Raw genomic sequence first — 14,124 nt, 5'->3', positions numbered from 1 at the left:
ATGAAATTACTTTTCATGTAGCTGAGAAGAGTGGCTGCTTTCAGTTTGGGTGTGTCAGTGTGACAGCTCTGGAATAAGCATGTACTGATTTTCTTACAGGGAGTATAAAACAGTGACAGCCTCTTGCCATTTGGATATTGGTGAATTTACTTCTTCCTTCTGGCTTTATTCAGACACAACAGAACATTTATGGAAATAGCTACATGCGTGCAGTCCATGTGGCAACAGGTGCCTGGTGAGTTTTAAACTTATTTTGCCCTGGATATTATACAGACCTAAGAAGTCAGAAAGTGTATATCTGTAAATAAATGGACATTAAATGATATACATATACATATGATTTACTGAATTTTTTTGTATGTGCCCAAAATGGACACATCACATATAGTGTGCAGTTTATTGCGAAAAAATGGGCCATTCTGCAAACGCTGGTGGATTTTCATCACAATTTTAGGCAACAGACATAGATATAAAAAATGAGACAAAATAAAAGTAAGAGAAAACGTCTTTGTGGCATTCAAACGCAACAAGCTGTTCTTGCTGTGATACAGTCTACCTCTTTTCACACCCAACTGATGATTTAGACACCAACCCTCCAATCCTGCTTCCCACTGTAGTTCTACCAACTGCTCCTCAGTCGGTGTCATTGCTAATAGCTCACAGGTGTTTTAACGGCAGCATTTTCTTTTCTGGCTGTTTCCAACTATAATAGCAAATTGGTGAACAGAAATGAAGAGTTTGCACACTACTAAATAAACCAAGATGAACGGCTTATTGACATGCTGTTTGAATAATCAACACAGATTTCTGCTTTTAAAACCAGTCAAAATTCAGGAGACTGCAACCCATGATACAGACCTGGCAGACACCCTCTCCCAGCCACACTGCGGATTGATATCACAGATACACTGCTCATGGTGCGAACAATGTATAACAATGTTTTGACACACTTTATCAAAAAAAATTGTAGCTCCTGCAATGTTTTGCACCTCATCCGTTGGGTAAAAAACAAAAACAAGAGGGAATCCCAATATACTCCCTCAATGCTTAGTGAACCAGATTTAATGACTAATGCTAATGACAATACTACCATGCAAGGGATGCAGCATGCAAGTACAAGCCTCAGAGCTTATGCCAGCACACGCATAATGTCCGTTTGTCCTGCCTGCTACAACACCACCATCGAGCTACCCTGCTGAGTCATTGGAACCTCCAGACTAGGTATGTGTTTGCTTTGAGAGACTCACAGCTCTGTCCAGCTCACTGTGCTGTAGCCTGTGTTTTCACACTCAAATCTCAACAAAAGTCAGATCTTTAGCCACCTGTACTTCATTCAGCCAAGACTCCCTACAGACTCCTGGACTCAACACACTTAATCTTAGTCTGGAGTGCTGTGCGTGATGTATGATGTTTGTCTGTTGGGCACCATTCATGCATCAAATGTAATCTGCTACATGATACTTCGCATAACATATAAAAATCTTAAATACAGCTCCCTGCAGCTGTACAGCATGTAGTCATTAACTATTTCATTATTCAGTGTTCATCTGTCAGTTTTCCAGATAGTTATACTGTTGCCACTCTCTTGTCATTGTTGATGATTCATGTGTTCCTTTACTCAACACCTGCAAGTGTGTTGCAGTTTGCAATTGAAATACTGTTATAATATTCTTTAATCATCACGTTCACATGATGATCTCCTCCTGTTTTCAGTGATTCATCACAATTCAAACATAGGTATACCTCTTGTATATACTATATTCACTTATATTACTGAACCACTGAGTGTGCTCTACTTTAGTGAGAAATGTGTACCTTCAAATGAAGTCACCTCTTGTGTTCATATTTTGGGTTTAGGTTCTTGCAAACTTGGAAGTGTTGAACATTAATACAGACTGAGTGGTAGACTGAATGTTAGCCATAGTAGTACTACAATGAAATTCTGCATGAAAATAAACACATTGATAAGCTTTATGTTTGCTGTTAACTTATGTTTTAGTAACACAATGCATGGACATCATGAACAAACGCACCACAGCTAAAACGCATGAACATCATGTACAAGATCAAAATGAATGACCTCTAAAATTATAAATTTGCCAATGAGCAGCCAAGAACTTAGCTAGTTTTCAAATGAATGCATCTGGACAGCAGAGTCAGTGAAAATGCTTCATGCTCAAATGCTAATGACAGTTTGTGATCCAAACTCTGACCAGGAACTTTGGCTATATATGAATAGTAGGAAGGGCTTTGGGTAAAAAAAAAAAAAAAAAAAAAAAGTTACCACGGCCTCTAAACTCACCTTCTCAACAGTGCTACTGTTTTGTAAAGAACAGGTTTAGAAAATGGTATACTTCAACAAACAGGTACACTTCAAGATCTGTCTATTAGTAGAAGCTAACTGACAAGTTAAGGGCCTTTGAGTCATTATTTCTTTCTTTCAAAAGAGACAGAATGAGCAAAACGCATTAGGTTGACATCGAGTTGAAAAGCGTCAGTAGCTATTGTGAGTCCGTAGCACAAGCCTTTCTCTTTAAGGCAGTGATTCGATTTCTGACGTAAATTTTCACTCCAGTCCAGTTTCGGTCTTTCAGTGCACAGGGTTCTGCGTTGATACACCGAATGCAGTCAATTTTTTGAGGTACCTTGCATGTATGGATCAAGCGCATCATGTATCTTTCCACTGCACATACCTCACTGTCTTCCCACTTATGTTTGAAGTTACCTCTGTTGTCTGTTAAGAAAAGAAAGGAGGTTTCAATATCTCATTACATCTGCTTTCTTTTAGCACTATTGTTCAAAGTGCAAGGACAACATCACAACAAACCTAAATAAGTATCATTATTACAAATAAATTAATTTTCACTGATTCAAGAAATGTTTTCAACACGCATGTTAATTAGCTTTAGTAATTAGTAATTACCAATTACTACAATATACAACCCCAAACTACAATAGCTATATTTAGTAGTATGTGGTAACAGAGTTTGCTTGGTGGTGCCATTTTGACACTGGCCAGACTGGTTAAACTGCCTGTCGCCACTACAGGTTGCAAGTGCCTTGAAAGTCAGCATCACTACTGAAACTTGAAATTCCTCTCCAAACTCGTGTGATAACAGCATTTGTAAACTGTAACACCTCCCAGAATTCTAATATGAATTTTAGTTTGGGGACATAATTTTAATGTCACTCTTATGGTCTTCAGCTGTACACATATACACAAATTGATAAAAATCACCTGTAGGTGTCTTACTTTCCTTTAGGGACAATTATCATTAAATGACAATATCTGCATGTATTTAAGCTATGTTTAACAAGGGCAACATGTTGTAATGTGAACATAAAGTTCAGTGTAGATTCTGGCATAATGTCCTTCTTTAGGGGTTTATTTAGGCATTCAGTTAATTTGCACATTACTGTCACAAGGGTAAGACAAATAAGTAAAACTATTCATCCTAATCTGTCATATTTGTGATCTGATACTTGTGATCAGTATGTTTTTAGTATCCTCATTTATCATTTAGCAGCCTAAGTTGATCATCACAACACAACATCTACCACAACCTTGTCCACAGTGCCAGAGAAAGAGTTCGGCTGGGATGGTTTGGCCGTAGTATTACTTTATGAAGGGCTCAGATTTATTGAGCTGTTGGACCAGTCTTATTAGGTTTTGTTTACATTTACTGTCTGTAATGATGTACCTCCAAAAAAACAGTTGATCCAGCAGGAAGAACCAGAGAGCAACTAGTCTTTCTCCCACTAAATCAGATCTAACCCAAGCCAAAATAATATTTTTCTACCTTGACTCAGAGGAGCACTGAAAGAAATGGTCGGAGGTGAAGATGTAGTCTCTGGTGCTTCATGGCTGTCCTCAACTGTCCCCTCAGTGGTCGAATCAACAGATTCATCCTCATCACTTGACATGTCCTGATATTGTGAGCAATCAATTTTTTCTAAAGAGAAAATGTAAGAGAAGAGAGAAAAAAAAGGCACAGCTTTAGCAATTATAACCTTAAGATGAAAAACCAACAAGTCCATTCTGAGTGGGTTGCCCACATCAAATCAAAAATAATTTGGTAACAGCATAACACACCACATGAACAGACGCATCATCTATGGGGTAAAATATGTCAATAGTACTTAACTTGACAGACTGTACATTTGCATTCCTCCAATTTGAAACACATCAATCTCTAGACTTGAATTATTAAATACAGCATAAAAACTATCATACTGTTAACAGGCATATGAACTAAATATATTATCCTAATATACACACACTAACATACATACATATATCCATACCTTCAGGGTCAAGCTCAATGTTGTCAAGGCTTTGACCTTTATACTGTGACAGCGTCCCCTTCTCCACTGCCAAAAGCACTTTGCTCATTTTGGCTAGCTGAAGTGTTCCCTGGGGCAGGCGGTAATACTGTCTGTGCACGTGAACGTCATGACCCAGAAAATCAGTAAGTTGGTCTGCTTCATTTTCTTGAAGATTAAGTACCTGAGACATTGTTGCTATATGCTTCCGGAGGATTGTTGAGGTTAAGACCTCGGGATGTTTGGCACCACTCTCCCTTGCAAACTTCTGGATGCATTCTCCTCCTCTGTAAGCTGATAATGCTCCTGGTTTAGCAAACATATAGATATTCTCTTTGGAAACTCCACACATCTCACGAGTGTCAGCTAGGAGCTCCATAGCTGAGACCATTGATGGTTTTAGGAGCACAGGGACTCCTCTGCCTCGTTTTCCCCTGTTTTCGAGTCCGGGGAAGAAATCACACATCTTGTTCTCAAGTGGGGTAAGGCATGCAGCCATGTCCTTGTTAATTTCTGACTTCTTCCTTGCTTTGAACGTGGCCAACTCCATTCTTGACACCTCTCTTTCTCTTCTTCTGTTGAAAATGATCAGCTGCGCAAGTGTCACTTTGGCAAGTGTTGCATAGTTGTTTGCAGAGGGACACAATTTCAGCATTCTTTCAGCAAGGACTTTAACATTCTCCATGTGAGCATCCAAACATTTGACATCTTCAGTGAAAGGTAGAATCTGTGGTGCATTCCACTTTGACTCTCTTATAGTGGTGGTTGCGCCTCTGGTAAAAAAATCCCCTCCATGTGAAATTTTTTATGGTCTTGAATTCTTGAGCGAATGCTACAAGTCTACAGTCTCTATCTACTGTAGACAAGTTATCACTCTCTACAAGGTCACAGATCATTCCCAGACTGTTGCCAATTTTTATGGCTAAGGAAGGTTCGCAGAATGTGCTGTTCTTTGGATTGTGCTCAGCCAAGTCTTTCACTGCAGATATCACATGACTGAAGTTTGCAGGATAGATAAGTTCCCCTGCCTTCCGGATCGGAGTATTCTTCTGAGCCACAAGTAATAGTCGCCCAATTTCTTTGCCTTATTAAGTCATGCCTGTTCTTTCTTGACCTGCTCAGATCAAACAGGTTGTTGTTTGTTGTAGAATCTGTTGGATTCTGCTTTTTTGTTTCTTTTTATTGGGCTTTCTGAATCAATATGTTGTTTTGGTGTAGATAAAAGGGGATATCGCAGAGAGGGCAGAGGCTTTTTTGCAACTGGATACAGTGGTGTGTCTTCATCAGGCTCAGAGGAACTTCCTGCTTCAGGGTCTGGGGCATAGTCAGAATCATTGTAGTCTGTGTGATCAGATTCAACAAGGAATGTTTCCATGTATGTTTTGGCCTTGAAAAGAGAAAAGGAAAAGAGAAAAATATGTTTAGTAACATAAGTTATCCTTTACAATACTGAGTATCATGCACTGTGCTGATGCGTTACACTTCTATTATATGAACATCATCTCTTTTAGCTGAGGGATACGGCATATAAAGCCTACATTTTGAAAAGTTTACATAATTAATAGCCTCATATATGTATCAAAATCCATAATACTGTTATTAGACTGCAGAAAAAACCTGTATTTGTCTTGACAACCTCCTTTTAGAGTCATCCACTGAACAATTCCCAGATCTTTGACAAGATGATGATGTTGAAGCACATGTAAGAGGAGCTCTTGTCTTAGAATTGAAAAGGGCAAAAAGATAAAAGCATTGCATTAAATACAAATAACTCAGTAAAAAAATAGGTCAGCTATTGTTGAAATACAGCAAGCTGTGCAGTGTTACCTGTGCTTTCATTGTTGGCTCTCCATCTTCCAGTGGCTCATTGGTCATCATTGATTCATCTGGGGATGAGGTATCTGATGAGGCTAGTGACTAAACAAAGACAAAACTTGTTCAATATTCAATTGGCATTTACATATGTGTCTACCAATTGCACCCCAATCACTGCTATGATAATGCTTAAGGTACACAGAACAGGAGTATTACAGTTGATTCCCTCTAGGGCATCAGTGAATGGGGACTGCAAATTCAGCTGAAGAAAAGACGAAAGGCATGTCAAAGGCTGAGACAGCAATGGAAGGAAATATGGCATTTGGCTCAAGCTCAACAACAAAAGTTTCAGCAATATTAGACCAATGGTCATTTGGAATGAAAAATTTTGAATACTCATCATTGCCTTAGTCTTACTTCTGTCTAAAAGTTAGCAAGATAAACAGCCAAAATTTCAGTTAAGTCACAAATCTCTGCCTGCACAGTACTTTACCTCTTGAATCCTTTATCTGTAAAGCTTTTTCTAAAGTAGGTATAATAATGCAGCAAGTGTGAAAGAAGAGCTAAGATTTTAACTTAAAATATTCATATGAACTTTATACAAATATTGTGGTGGTAATGTTTTGTACAGTCTTAAATTTACTTGTCAGTCCACTCCTTTTTAAACTGTTAAAGTTAGAAAGCAATATTTGCAGGAGACATCGGTTTTTTAGTAGTAGTTAAGGGTAGTTTTTTTTATATCTCTGACCACGTGCACTATTGTCATTTAGTCATTGTATTGCTCCTATTGGCTATAGGGCAGAATAAATGTTCATTTACAGGAAAAGTCCAATAGTGAATAGACTTAACAGAAATAAAACAGACAACAGGAAATAAAATCAAATAAGAATTAATTTATAAAAGAAAACAAAAAAACACACACATATATCCATTATTGCTAGGTTTGCAGTCAAGTTCCTTGTCATGTACATGCTGATAAGAGGCATGTACATGACAGGCACAGAGACCAATTTCTGCAAGTTGTTCTAGCATATTACTCACGTGTGAATCCAGTTCTGTTGGAGAAGGAAACAGCAAAAAATTAAGACCAATCATGACATAGCTGAAATCTCATAACAGATTAAGAGAAATTGATGCTACATTTTGAACAATCACACTACATTTTCAATCACCTGTTTGTCAGTCTATCAGTACTTTTGGGGTTGTTCCAAACACTCACGCACACGCTGCTCAAACCTCATTGGGGATGTTCATCCAGGTTAACCTTCAGTCACCTGTTCGTCAGTCTATCAATACTGTTGGGGTTGTTCCAGCGCACAGACTATCCCCACAGGGGACATACAGACAAGGGAGGTCCTTACAGACCATTAGAACTTGGGCAGCCCTAAGAGAAACACTGGATAATAATGCATACTCATAGACCCACTAAATACTACAATGATAATAAATACCTTACAATCTGAGAGATTAAGTAGTATTTTATAAGCAGGGCCCCACCTCAGGTCTGTCACTGTCATCAACAATCTGCTTGCTGACATCAGGTGTCAATTTCTGTTGGAAAAGGAAACAGCAAAAAAAAATAAAACCGATCATGACACAGCTGAAATCACGTAACAGATTAAGAGAAATGGATGCTACAATTGGACTCATTCTATTTCTGCTGAAAATGACAAAAACTAATATCATCAACATTAAACAAATCAATCTGCTACTTTCATCATTTGAAGGGAAAATAGAACATTTGTTAAATCATTAGACCACCTTCAGTTAACCATGATAAGGTAGTGTACCTGTTTCCGCCAAGGCCAGTGTGCATCCCCGTAATTGTAAGTTATTTCTTCACCTGGGACAATGTCTCTTAGAGCAAACAGGCAAAGATATGGCATCCCACTAACATCAATAGTTTTCATTTGGAAGCTGGGCTTCTTATGGGCATCATTCACAAGCCTTCCCAGTGACTTGTCTTCAACAGATGCATCAAGACTTAAAGAAAAGAGTATTAATGTTAACAGTAGAAGTTGGTTATATGATTTGTTGAGGATATAGTTAAAAATAAACCATGCAAAACCTTGTTTAAGAGAGATTAGAGAGAGAAAACTACATTTAATCTAACAGCTAAGCAAGCAATCAAGATAGCTTCCAGCAATATACACTCTGTGACCACTTTATTAGGTACAGGTGTACAATCTAATGCAATCCAATACAACTTTTCTGCCTCCAAGACACCTTTTAAGATGCCTATTGTTTTTTGACATTGCCATAGAAGTGTTATCTATATAATATCTCATAAAACTACTGTAATGAATTCTAATTACACCTGCAAACAAGTGTATATTCATTATTACTTACCACCAATATTTCCCTTTCCATTGGAAATCAAACAGGAATGCTGCTTCTGTGTCATTGTAGTTCTTCATATGTAGAAGACGATCCTGTTCGAAATGTTTACCACGGTATTCAAGCACAAAATCTCCTTTGTTGAAAATCTCTGTAGCAAGCACACCTCGACCTTTAAAATAAGAAAAAACACATTACTCTTTTTTATCCACTAGAGCAGTCTATCATCCTTTAAATTGGAGCCTATTGTTTTGCAAGCTAAGTTAAAGCTGTTATTTGCCCAGTAGTGTAATAGTTTAAGTCGGTACCTAACAGCAGTTGACTGAGCTGAATGTTTTGTGCAGTGGGAAAAATAACAGACTCCCTTACACAACTAGTATATTCTAGTCCCAGTTTTCACTTTGGATTGTGGCTGTTTCACATCATCTCTACTGTGAATAGATTTGTTTCATCTCTTCAGTTTGCACACTGTCTGTGTGCATGTGATTGACAGGCAGTGGCAGGATGCCTTCATACAGAGAACTATGCTGACTGGTTAAGATTTAGACACCCGGAGATTTTGGAGTGCCTAAGTACAGGGCTTTTTGACCAAGCATTTGATGTATTTGACAAATGTAAAGAGAATGTCACCAAATATTACCAATATGGATTTCAAAAATAGAGCTTTAATAATAGCCACTCCACACTGCCAGTACAAATTTGCATTGTGTAAATGAGACATGCATGTGAAGCAATGCTGAATTCTCAAATTACATAGTGTGATTGAGTGTTATCAAAGTCAAAGTCAAAGTCAGCTTTATTGTCAATTATGCTACACACAGGACATACAGCACAATTGAAATTTCAGTCCTCTCGGACCCACGGTGCAAATAAAAATATAAAGATATAAATATAAAATATAAATGTAATGTAAACAACAACTTTTTACAAAAGGACAGTGCCATGTAGTGCAATGATATAGTGCAGTGATACAGTGCATAAATAATCATGACAGTACATGGCAGTTAAAGGTGAGGTAGTGTGATAAGCAATAAGCAGAGGTTGGTGAGGTCCCTAAGTTGGTGTGTATCCACAACAATCTCCTTTGTCTTCTCCACGTTCAGACAGAGATTGTTGTCTTTGCACCATGCGGCCAGTCGGCTCACCTCCTTCCTGTAGGTGGTCTCCTTGTTGTTGTTGATGAGACCTACCACAGTCCGCAAACTTGATGAAGATGTTGGAGCTCTCTTTCGGTGTGCAGTCGTGGGTCAGCAGAGTGAAGAGGAGGGGGCTCAGCACACGGGGCTCCCGTGTTCAGAGTGATGGTGCTGGAGGTGTTGCTGCCAGCCCATACAGACTGTGGTCTCCCCGTCAGGAAGTCCAGCAGCCAGTTGCACATTGAAGTATTCAGCCCCAGCTGGTCCAGTTTGTGGATGAGCTGTTGGGGGATGATTGTGTTAAATGCTGAGCTGAAGTTGATGAACAGCATTCTAACGTAGGAGTCTTTTGGCTGAGTGAAGGGCAGTGGAGATGGCATCATCAGTTGAGCAGTTGGACTGATATGCAAACTGGAAAGGGTCCAGGGAGGAGGGGAGGGCAGACTTGATGTGCTGCATGACTAGCCGCTCGAAGCACTTCATGAGGATGGGAGTGAGTGCGACCAGCAGGAGGGAGGCGACTTCTTCGGGACCGGGATGATGATGGTGGCTTTGAGGCATGTGGGGACAACAGCCTGGCTCAGTGAGGTGTTGAAGATGTCACTAAAGACATCTGTGAGTTCCTCAGCACAGTCTTTAAGGACACGTCCAGGAATGTTGTCAGGACCTGGGGCTTTATGTGTGGCAGGTTGGCCCTTGCTGTCCTTAGGTCCGCCTTGTCCCCAGCTCTGAAGGTGGCATTTCGAGCCCTCAGGAGCCTGAGAACCTCCCCAGTCAGCCATGGCTTCTGGTTGGCCCGAACGACCAAGGTTCTGGTGACAGTGACGTCGTCCATGCACTTCCTCATGTAGGCAGTGACGGTCTCCATGTACTCATGGAGGTCAGTGGAGTTGCTGTAGGTAGCTGCCTGTCTGAAAATGATCCAGTCTGTGGTGGAGAAACAGTCCTGGAGTGCCTCAGAGGACCCCTCTGGCCACACATGTACCTGCTTCCTTACTGGTTTGGTGACTTTTGCCAGTGGTCTGTATGCTGGCATCAGCATAACAGTGGAGTGGTCTGAGGCACCGAGGTGGGGGAGGGGGGTGGCTTTGTAGGCGCCTCTCTGTGTGGTGTAAACATTGTAAACAGTATGTTGTTACCGCGTGTGGGAAAGTTGATGTGTCCCTGACATTTGGGAAACACGCTCTTTGGGTTTGCATGGTTAAAGTCCCCGGCCAGGATGAGGAAAGCATCTGGGTGGGCTGTCAGCTGCTCACTGATGAGTTTGTAAAGTTCATTCAGTGCCTCACTCCTGTTGTTGTTGGAGCCGGGAGGGATGTACACAGCTACCAACAGTATGGCTGTAAATTCCCTCGGCAGATAAAAAGGCTATTATTATTACTGTGTACAACTAACACACTCACTACATTTACGTGTACATGTAAAAAACCAAAAAATGCAAGACACTAACCTTTGTACGGGTTGATAACATGCTATTTGAGACCAGCCCTGTCAATTTAATGTGTTGTTCAGCATCCTGTTGAGGACAGACCCGTCTCTTCTTCATAGATGTCTTCATTATCTTTGCATTGTCAGACATCTCATCTGTTTGAAAGAAGAATTTCATTTATAATTAACTTATGTGAACCACCCAGTTGTACAATTTATTGTTTCTTTTTTTGCTTGGATATAATGTATATTGAAGCTTGAGTCACAAACTAATGCAGGCTATTAACCCTTACAATCAAATCTCTCAAGTATCACACACAGTGGATTTACCTGGAGTATTGAGTGTATTTAATAAGTATTAATTAAGAATGTACCTTCTCTCACAGATACCCTGCATTTTTGCATACACACAAGATACACAAATGAAACTTATTTATGACAGACCTGCTAGATAACGGGGCTCATAGAGACAGGGCTATGTCAAATTCAAGGCTCTCATTTTTAATTCAAAAATCAAATTCAAAAATTCAATATAGCAGTCTTACAAAGTGCGTTGAAATACTGAGTGTTCAACAAATATAAAAGAAATGAAATAAAAATAGATGTTATCAAAGTTTAAACCGGAGCTTGTTGAAAAGCTCAGAGATAAATTTGCTGCTCATACCCATCACCACAATCAGCAAAATATATCTACACAAAATTCAGGAACTTGACTCTGCTTGACACGTTGCATGATTTAGTTTTTTTATCATAAAATGTGGCTTATAGTATATGTGCACGGCTACATTCAGTTTACACTGCTCACCCGGCTCTGCACTATGAGCACACCTCTGTTGGCCCAGATGGCAGCCACACCACCGCTCCCTCACTCTCGCTCACCCACTCACTCACTCTGCCAGCTTACCCATAGCTGTTAGCCTGCACCTCAAATTATACTACAACACTGCTCTTCCACACAACTGTGGACAAAACTTTCTGTCCTTAATTTGCAAGTTACAGTAAGTAGCCAGTAGTATCTTTAATAAAATAATTATCTACTATATCAGTGTTCTCCTCTCAATTTTATTCAGGTAGGCTAGCTGACCACAATAATGGTAACTATATGCTACCAATAGCTTGCAATGGATTGGAATGTACTTAGTTAATGATGCTAACATTGGCTACCATTTACCACTGGAAGTATGTGAAAAGGATTAGGTATCACCAAATATATGGTGTAAAAAGTAGCTCTAGAATTACACTGAAGGTGGGCAAAGGTTAGGCTAATCTCATCACCAGACATTTTAGCATGTACTGCTAATACATACATGCTAATGTAGCACTAGCTACATTGCCAGCTATGGCTAGTGCTAGCTAAACCTGTTTCACACACTGCTATCTTTGGGGCCCCTGCAATTCTGCACACTTCCACTAGGAGCAATGTAGAGTTATACACAGATTGGATGGGGGAGTGGAGTGGGGGGCACACACATACACACAAAAAAAGAAAGATGTCACTTTTTGGGACGATGGAGATTTTAAGACCAAACACATTTTGGAGCATGCAGAATACAATTATAATGAAATCTAATTGGGGACGGTGGTTTTAGACCCCAAAGGGAACGGCGTCCCCAATCAACTGGTGTGTGAGCTGACAAAAGTCCCAAAAGTTTTTACCCAAGTAAGAGCACACACACACACACACACACACACACACACACACCAGTTAAAAGACAGAAGATGATAAGAAAAAACAGGAACTGTGGAACTGTGGAAACGCTAGAGTCAGGATAAAAAGAAGTGAAATAAAATCATGAATGAATGAAAAAGTAAGGTATTTAAAAGGAGAAAAAGGATAAATAATAAGGATAAAATATATAAGATATTAAAATACAGATTAAACAGGTAGATCTTGAGTCTGCTTTTAAAGATTTGCCAATCTCCAAATTAACCTATTGTACATGTGCCTGGACTGTGGGAGGAAGCCGGAGTACCCTGAGGGGACGCATACAGACACAGGTAGAACATGCAAACTCCACACAGAAAGGCCCGGGGCTCTGGGTTTGAATTTACTTCCTTCTGGCTGTAAGGTGACAGTGCTCACCACTGCCCACAGAGAAACCAAACCAATCCAATTAACTTAAACCAAAAACTTTGTTTGTTGCCTGCATGATACTCAAATCTCTTTATAACCAGTCATCATTTGCATTGTGAGGCTGCTTGTCAGGAAAACATTTGTATCCCTTTCATCACAATGTGTTCAGTAACTCTCTCTTTAGATATGCAAACAATGATAAATAATAATAATAATAATAATAATAATAATAATATGAAGACATGTAGAAATGTAAAGAAATAACATTTTATGAGCTTTTTTATTATTTTTATTTTGCGTTTTGTGTATTATGCAGTTTTAAGTCTACATAAACTTGCTTTATTTTGTATTCAAATTAGTACCATTGAAAACTTTTAAATTGCAAAAACAATACTTTGAATCCAGCTGAGATTCAAGTGATGCTATTTGTTTTCTCTGGTCAGTTTCTTTGGGTTTGAAGCAAACAGATGGAAACTGGAATCATTACTTTGAAATACTCAAAAACTGGACCTCATGCTGGAACACATGAATATAAAGTTATTCAGCAACTGCACAAGTAGCAGAAAATCCAGTTTTTTAAAGGATAGTAATTTCTGCTTCTCTCTTTGTTTGTGTTTCTTTCTGTGTCAATTGCACCAAAATGAGCAGCACCATCTACTTTAACTTTGATTTATTAGTATTAGTATCAGTATTAGTATGTATCTCACCGAGCACTTTATTCTGAAAACCTGTAAGCCTGCTGATTCATGATACTGTCCAATCTGCCATCATATATCATATAATACATACAACAAATCAAACAGAACTAAACAATAATAAAAGACAAGTCAGTGAAAACTCACAAGTGGATATGTAAGAAAGTAACATACATAGGTAACTTGGTAACATTTCCTTTCTCACAGTCTTCAGGACGTGGTTAAGACTAACCAGCATCACACTTACATATAAACTAAGCACAAAAAGTAAGGAAATTTGTGTTTGGTAGATTATTTCTTTGTTGTAACAATGCTT

At 39.1% G+C, this 14,124-nt stretch overlaps 1 protein-coding gene across 3 annotated transcripts; it reads right to left on the bottom strand.

Annotated features, from left to right (window-relative positions):
* Window positions 1-1,339: 1,339 nt before the first annotated feature.
* LOC139634559 (uncharacterized) lies at window positions 1,340-10,361 on the bottom strand. Of its 3 annotated transcripts, none has more exons than XM_071501080.1 (9): window positions 9,666-10,300; window positions 8,488-8,647; window positions 7,929-8,121; window positions 7,180-7,689; window positions 6,151-6,240; window positions 5,941-6,042; window positions 4,306-5,710; window positions 3,801-3,953; window positions 1,340-2,734 (listed from the first exon to the last, which is right to left on the bottom strand). In XM_071501080.1, exons 7-9 carry the CDS (start codon window positions 5,006-5,008, stop codon window positions 2,502-2,504), a joined length of 1,089 nt encoding a protein of 362 aa, XP_071357181.1. In that variant the 5' UTR covers window positions 5,009-5,710; window positions 5,941-6,042; window positions 6,151-6,240; window positions 7,180-7,689; window positions 7,929-8,121; window positions 8,488-8,647; window positions 9,666-10,300; the 3' UTR covers window positions 1,340-2,501. The 3 variants fall into 3 exon arrangements, 2 of the variants coding, with proteins under 2 accessions (XP_071357181.1, XP_071357180.1); XM_071501079.1 differs by having other exon boundaries at window positions 6,151-7,522; window positions 7,636-7,689; XR_011693986.1 differs by having other exon boundaries at window positions 4,508-5,710; window positions 6,151-7,689; window positions 9,666-10,361.
* Between the last annotated feature and the right edge of the window lie 3,763 nt (window positions 10,362-14,124).

The sequence above is a fragment of the Trachinotus anak genome, unplaced genomic scaffold (assembly GCF_046630095.1).
Source record: "Trachinotus anak isolate AG129_WGS33_773 ecotype Australia unplaced genomic scaffold, CSIRO_AGI_Tana_v1 ptg000016l, whole genome shotgun sequence".
Classification (NCBI taxonomy): domain Eukaryota; kingdom Metazoa; phylum Chordata; class Actinopteri; order Carangiformes; family Carangidae; genus Trachinotus; species Trachinotus anak.
Note: the sequence above shows the minus strand (reverse complement) of the source record. Positions and strands in the feature narration are given on the sequence as shown.

Excerpts from the sequence above, each read along its gene's own strand:
- LOC139634559 (XM_071501080.1), bottom strand. The coding sequence starts at position 5,008 with ATGGAGAATGTTAAAGTCCTTGCTGAAAGAATGCTGAAATTGTGTCCC. Across the intron at positions 3,954-4,305 it reads CATTGAGCTTGACCCTGAAG|AAAAAATTGATTGCTCACAA; the intron begins GTATGGATATAT and ends TTTTCTCTTTAG. Across the intron at positions 2,735-3,800 it reads CAGTGCTCCTCTGAGTCAAG|ACAACAGAGGTAACTTCAAA; the intron begins GTAGAAAAATAT and ends TTTTCTTAACAG.